We start from the raw sequence: 7778 nt of genomic DNA, 5'->3' as shown, positions 1-7778 counted from the left end.
ATGTAGTATGATGTTTTAAATTCTAATGTACGTTAGTATGTGTAATAATTTCGAATTGCATAAGCAAAATGTTCAATTTGTGAACCAATGTTTAGTTGCACCTAATTACAGTACTTCTTTGTCTATTTTTAGCGTGCTATTTACTTGAACGTTATTATTTCCTTGAATAGCGACTTATGATGTACTGAATTAGCAAAATAATATAATGTACATTTCAGGTCTGCTTTTAAATCTTTTTTATAAAACAGTACATGCACATTATGAACATACATAATGGACATTTGAATTAAATTAAAAGCACATTTTTTTTTTCAAGAAAACAAGCCATTTTATTCATCCATAAAGGGAATAATGGCCAATCTTACTAAGTATAACCAATAATTACCTAACTCAAGCATTTAGATAATCTGCCACCTCATCCTTATATCGAGAATTAGTTACAAAGAGAAGCCTCACACTGACTACATACTGTATACGTTTCAAAAGATAATCAGAACCATGTTCTTCTTCACGAAAAAGACGACCATTCCTTTCCTCCCACAAGCTATAGACCGTGGCTGCTAAACTGCTGGAATACAGTCTAGCTTTCCAATGTCTCCTCTGCTGATGTCTGGCAATCCATTTTAATTCCTTCCTCATGTTCTTTGTTCTATTACTCATTCTCAGCCATTGCAAAACCCCTGTCCAGACTGTACTGGCAAAGGGACAATTAAAAAACAGGTGCTGATGTGATTCACTATCATTTTTGCAGAGGATACATCTGTTCACAATACATTGCCCTTTCTGATTGAGTTTATCAACAGTAGCTAGCTTCCCCTGCACGGCTAGGACCATAAGAAACCCATGTTTAGGTAAGACAGCAGGGTTCCAAACTCCTTTTGCCCAACTTATCTTAGCTGCTGGTACCCTAAAGTGTTCATACAGTAGGCTGAGATTCAGTTTACCTGCCTGCACACTTCGAGTCAAGACTTGCTGTGCCCCTTCTATGCTGCCAGTTCTAGTAATAAGCTCATTCTTAACCAGCAGAATACTTCTCCAACTTTCTGAGTGGTGAGGTTTGATCGCCATAGCCCAGAAATCCTCAGTTTTAATGTTGTACTTGTAATTCCAAGCACATTTATTTCTATTATACATTGAAAACAGGAAAATAGGTCTAAAATCACGTCAAAGATCTATCTATAGCGACATCATAATCTAAGTATATGAATGAACTTTTGAAGTTTTCTATCTTATTAAACGATCACATGTATTACAATTTAATTAATGTTTCATATTCTTTTTAAAATAATTTAATGTACCTTTAAATATAATATAATGTACATTTTCCAAACAGTACTTAATGATATTTTAGTTGCACCTAATAATCAGAACATGCACATTATGAATAAAGATAATAGACATTTTAATTAAACTGTTTACATACATTACATAATATATACAGTGTAAACAGGAAAACCTGTTTAATAAACTGTCAAAGATCTATTTTTAATCCCTTCCCAAAAAAGGGTTCACTCGCCCCTTGTTGGGTGTCTTTTGGTCTTGCGGCTGTACAAACCACACATAAGGGAAAGGGTTTAGGGTTGGATTAGGTGGATCCGCGGTAGCGGTCTGCCTAATCCAACCCTAAACCCTTTCCTGTCCCGTTTTAGGATACCCGACCCCCTAGTTTTACTCCTGTCCCCAAAAAGGGTTCAGTCGCCCCCTCTAGGGTGTCTTTTGGTCTTGCGGCCGTTCATAATCCAACCCTACACCATTTCCCGTGTCGTTTTAGGAAACTTGGCCCCTAGTTTTAATCCCGTCCCCAAAAAGGGTTCACTCGCCCCCTCTAGGGTGCCTTTCGATCTTGAGGTCATTCGTAATCCAACAATTTGAGCTAATTTGTACATTATGAATGTCGAAAAAGTACATTTAGAACTTATAGAAAAATACATTGACAAATTATAACATTAACATTGTGTTAAATGGCCATATATCCTAATTTGACCTAATTTGAAGCTTTTTAAGTATAAAATGGGTATATAAAATTAGAGGTTCAAACGGTTCAAGCAGTTGGAATAAAAAAAAAAAAAGAATGGACTTATGGCATGATAGTATGACCCAATTTTTTAAAAGAATACCGCCACTTTAAACTTCTTCTCTTTAACATCTTACTACTTTTCGTTTTCCTTGTCAATTAAATTGTAGCTGCACGTTTTCTCATTCTCAGATCGTTCACTTACTCTTTATCGCTCTCTATCGGAATGAATGTTATACTCTTTGCCTTTAATTATTTGCTAAAAACAACTGTTTTACTTTTCACCTGCTTTGAATTTGACATAGTTTCCTTAGCTATTAATGTTCGAAGATGTTCATTATAAATCAGTCCTAATATTATTTCTCACGTGCATCAATATGTCGGAATTTATACGCATTGTTTCCTAATGATTTTGATGTACTTTGCTATGGCTTAATATTTGTTAATGTTTAGGATGTATTTTCTTCATGTACTTTTTTAATATTTAGCATTTACTTTCTTGATACCTGTCCTTCATATCAATATGTCGGAATTTATACGCATTGTTTGCTAATGATTTTGATGTAGTTTGTTAATGTTTAGGGATATACATAAATTTGTACGCATTGTTTCCTAATAATTTTGATGTTCTTTGCTATGGCTTAATATTTAGGATGTATTTTCTTCATGTACTTTCTTAATGCTTAGCATGTACTTTCTGGATATCTTTATTTTTAATGGCTTTATGTTTTTATCTTATATGTTTTTTATTTTTATTTTTTTTACAGCGCTTAAAACTGAAGAACACAGATGTCACTATGGTTGTGCAAAACAGTCCTAATTCACCTATTGTTTGTCAACCTCCATCGAGATTCACCAAAGACTCTTCTTCTTCTGTGATAATTGAAGTTTCTGACAGTCCTACAATAGGAGTAGTACATTATCCTAACATTTGTCATACTTTACATACAGTTGACAAAAACTCTTCTTCTGTTGCGATAATTGATGTTCCCGATAACCCTACAATAGAAGAGATTGTTAATCGTCCTAGAGTTCGCCGTACTTCGTGTAGCATCTTAAAAAACCTCCTCTTATCCTTTGTTGATTGATGTTCCTGACAGCCCTATTGAAGATGGGATTGTTGACCCACCTTGTAACTGGCCACGCATTAAACAGATTATGAGGGACAAACATGACATTGTTAGGGCCACCTTAGGAACAAGCTGTGCAGAAGTGCCACCGATAGAAATTCTTGCTCATTTAACTGAAACACATATTCAAACATCATATCAAACAGACCAGGTTTTTAACAAACAACCCACTTCATCTAGCAAACCCATAGCGGCTCTTCGTAAAGTGAGAAAATTGATTGCTGAGAGGAATAAGGATGCATCTACAAACGTTGTTGTGTCATTCAGTTTAGGTGTCTTCCCGGAAGATGAGGACTCTTCTGTTTATGCAGCACCAGAGCGGGGTAAAAAAAGAAAGAAACTGTCTGCTGATCGTCCACCTTTATATCCGAAAACAGGGAATCAATATCATTTTAGTAGGAGTCCTTCCTGTGAACCTCTCCTTGATGCTATTGACGACACGAATCCCTTCATACCTTTGACATCAATGCAATATCAGATTTCAAATTATGTGTTCAGTGGCCAGGGCTCTATGGATAACACTTGGTAATTACATACAGAAGATTTAATATTTTATATTCATTTACGAAGTTCATCTTTACATATCTGCTGCTAATCATAATGCTATTACTGTTTGTGTGCAGTAATACGTTATTGGAGTTCAAAAATAATGTCCTTGGTTGGAATCAACTGTTGTCATTAAAACCGTATCACTATATCTCAAGCTCTATCATAGATTCTTAGTCGGCATATCTAAACTACAAAGAAAAGGATGGGAATCCAACCAATCCCACACGATTCTTTTTTAGTACACTTACATATGTAAGTTTGGTCATTATTTTCATGTATTTCAGTTTACTATTTCCAACATTTTCACATTACTAAAATTTTATCTTCATTGTGCAGTTGTTATTGATGAAGAACACAGGTGATTCTATTGATGATCATCGTTACAAACCTTTCAAGCGTCGCATCAAGTAGGATTAAATGAGTTTGAGTGGATTGATCTACCATCCATTGAACTAGTCAGTCCCTCACTTCATTTAGTAATTGAAATTAAATTCAGTATTACTGTAGTAGTCTATTTGAATAGAAGTCAGTGAATGTACTGTCAAAGTTTTCAAAATGTGCTATTACTTAACATGAAATTAACCTTTACCAGTCAGTGACCTTATAATTGTTTCTTTCCCTGATGCTAGTTCTTCTTCCCTATTGCACTTGAGAATCATTTTGTGTTGTACGTTTTCGACTTACCAAGGAAATGTCTTATGATTTTTGACAATCACATTAGAAGGGGGACTGTCTTAGAAGAGTATGGTGATAGTGTACTTGAACTGTTAAATTTAAATTCTCCTCAAATATGAATTGTTATCTTTCACTTGCATTGGTAAATTCATGTACATTATGGTTCATCTCGTCTAATTTTTATTATTGCGTTCCAGGGTGATGCTTTTGCACGGTTTTTGGGTGAAATCAATCAACTATGGAGAAAAGTAATATAGTAATGGGCATGGATCCTACAATAGCAATGCTTCCAAGGAGAAATAACAAAAATATTTTTGACTGTGGTATTTACAATATGAGGCACATGGAAACATTTAAGGGAATAGCCACTTGGGACTGTGGACTGTCCAAAATTGATGTGAGTTTTACATTTCAATTATAACTTATTTAGACCAAATCAATGTTATCTTGTTGGTTATTAAATTCTAATTTCATGGTTTTTTTTTGCAGATGAGATCGTTGATAATGCTGAGATTCAAGTACCTATGCAGGCTACTAACATTTGAGCACAACAAACATCGTAACAGCGTTATTAGACATGCATTAGCGTGTCATTGACACTCACAAATAGTTCCTGAATATGATTTATTAGTTTCTTTTGTGCTGTCGACATATCTGGCGTTACTTGATGTCTATTGGGTTTGCTGTATTGATAATGTACATTTGATCTTTGGCGTATGTACACCAAAGTTGTACTGGATGTGCATTCATCCCAAGCTACTTGTTATAATGTACATTCTATAATGATCAATTGTCCATTTTAAGGAAAACAAATGTACACCAAAATCAATGATGTTCTTGCTTTAATACGAGAATGTTCATTTTAAGGAAAACAAATTTACATCCTGTGTCACTTTCTTGCTTTAGGATCTCACAATTAATACAATTAATTTATATCGTGCGTGGTCATTTAAATACGAAAATGTTCATTTTAAGGAAAACAAAAAAATATACTACGTATACACTAATATTTAAACAAATCATATGAGAAGAGGGCAGAAAAGAGAAGGGAAATAGCAATATTCGAAATTAATTAAATATGTACAATTAGTATTTTAATTTAACTATTACTTCTATTTCATATGTTGCACACAATTTTCCTACTTGCCCAAATAACCCCAACACACGTAAATCTAGGGTGGACCTAATAATACCTATTATGGAAGTATAGCCAACTTATGTTCAATTATAAAACACACAATTAGGTGTAAATCTAAAATAGATAAAAGGAATATTTCTTTCAAACCTTCTTTACAAAGAAAATACTTCTTTCAACTACGGAGTATTAGGTAACTTCTCCATAAATTTTGATTATACTCCACCTTCGTTTTCAATACTTCTTCATTGCGAGGTAATCACGTTCATTTACTAACTTGTACTGAATTTCGTCCATTGTTTTGGTGTATTTCTTAGGTAATTATACTTGGTTGATTTAAATCAATGACAAAATCACCTGAAAATCCCGCCTCTTTTGTTGGTTTCATTTTCGTCGTTTTCAGTTTAATGGGATGTTCATGTCAAGTTTACTAAACATTTGCAAATACTCTCAAACTGTCCTCAAGGGATAAATATAATATACATTTCGTTTAGATTTGTTATTTATTTATTACAATTGTGTGAGATTTACGTGTGTTGGGCTAATTGGGGCAAGTAGGAAAATTGTGTACAACATATGAAATAGAAGTAATAGGTAAATTAAAATACTAATTGTACAAATTTACTCAATTTCGAATATTGCTCACAGTGTTCATCATTCAATTAATAGTGTTTTTAAAGTTTACAGTATGATGTTTTAAATGCTATCGTTCAATGAACATTTTGGAAAAACCATTCTTAATCTGTGTACAGCGGAAATCATGTCATTATTTTGCTTGGGATTGGTAACAAATTTTGAAGAGGAAGTCAGAAAACAATTCATTGAACATCATCTTGACGCAAAGAAGACAATGCTAGGATGGCTATTTAATGGGAAGGACGCCATAATTGCAGGGGTGGAGGACAACTATGCAAAAAACACAGTACAACAAGATGAAACTTACATGCTACAAATTTTTCAAAAAGTTAATTAAGCTGACAAACATAGCATTGAAGCAGTATGCAAGTGTTGGGCTAAGATGTTTACCTTACACAATGAGGAAGCCCGTTTAAGAGAGGAATATGAAAGGAGATTACAGACAAGCATTTCATTTGGGGTTAGAACGATTACCAGGGATAATGTAGTGGTTTTCCGAAGGTGTCTTTGTCACTTGACAGACAATCTCTTAATAAGGAGGACATTGCACCTGTTTCAATATCATTTGGCACCCGAGTTAGGAAACCTTGTTGTTGTAGACAGTGAAGAAGAAGATTTTGACTCTATCCCGACATCAATTTCCCGACCAGCGGTCGAACTTGCTTTTATTCTATTAAATCAAACCGAGTAATATTTATAAACAGCTGAGGTACATTTGAGTATAATTTATATATTTACCTCATACCCCTTGTACCTACTGTTGATTTTCAATGTCCATTCAGAATATAAGAATATAAGTACATTCTCTTATTTGTTAATGATATTTCATTATATTGACGTAGTACCTTTTATAATTTTTGGATTTTCGATACATCATGAAAAGAATTATCCCATCACTGTATTTACAATGTCCATTACGTGCATTAACAATGTACCATTTAAATTAAATAATATAAATTAATGCATCTAATAATTACACTCTCATATGCAAGTTGTAAAATAATTCAGGTGAAAAGACACCACTATTCATGATTATTTGATTAAATGAGACATGTGTCAAATGACAGTTGTAAACTAATGCATGTGAAAAGACAAATAATACTACACTCATAAATTGTAACTTCTCCTATTCTTATCCAAAGCAGTTTATATATAAAACTCACTATAAATAATTATCTAAACTAGTGTGCTAATTACAAAATCTAAGGAATAATCATACAAACCGTCTTCACTCCCTTAAAAAGGTACTCTAATTTCTGTTTTTTTGTTCTTATTATTTTTTCCCTGCAAAAGAAATGCATATCTTTATGTAAATAAGTATATTGAATATTATTGCAAGAATATTGCAGTGATCGAATTCTAATATGCTCTGGTAATTTATTTCATACAAATAAAGGTTCATATATAATGTATTCCTGCCAATGTCCATTGTCATGCCTTTAAAGGAACATTTATTTTTTTGATAATGTTCATAGGAAATATTGTTGTCCATTTTGATATAGCATATATAAAATGTATTGAATGTTAATGATAGTAAACGACATAATACTATTTAATTAATATTAGAAATACTTACAAAAGCCATTTAAGACTGTTTCATAATCAGTTTAAATATAAAACTCACTATAAATACTTGTCT

At 33.1% G+C, this 7778-nt stretch overlaps 1 protein-coding gene across 1 annotated transcript; it reads right to left on the bottom strand.

The window, feature by feature from the left end:
- Nucleotides 1-390: 390 nt before the first annotated feature.
- LOC141601239 (uncharacterized) lies at nt 391-1134 on the bottom strand. The gene has a single exon (XM_074421502.1). The coding sequence runs from the start codon at nt 1132-1134 to the stop codon at nt 391-393; it is 744 nt and encodes a 247-aa protein (XP_074277603.1).
- Between the last annotated feature and the right edge of the window lie 6644 nt (nt 1135-7778).

The sequence above is a fragment of the Silene latifolia genome, chromosome 9 (genome assembly GCF_048544455.1).
Source record: "Silene latifolia isolate original U9 population chromosome 9, ASM4854445v1, whole genome shotgun sequence".
NCBI classification, from domain to species: Eukaryota; Viridiplantae; Streptophyta; class Magnoliopsida; order Caryophyllales; family Caryophyllaceae; genus Silene; species Silene latifolia.
Note: the sequence above shows the minus strand (reverse complement) of the source record. Positions and strands in the feature narration are given on the sequence as shown.

Bases quoted from the DNA above. Each gene is read 5' to 3' on its own strand.
- LOC141601239 (XM_074421502.1), bottom strand. From the start codon at position 1,134: ATGTATAATAGAAATAAATGTGCTTGGAATTACAAGTACAACATTAAA.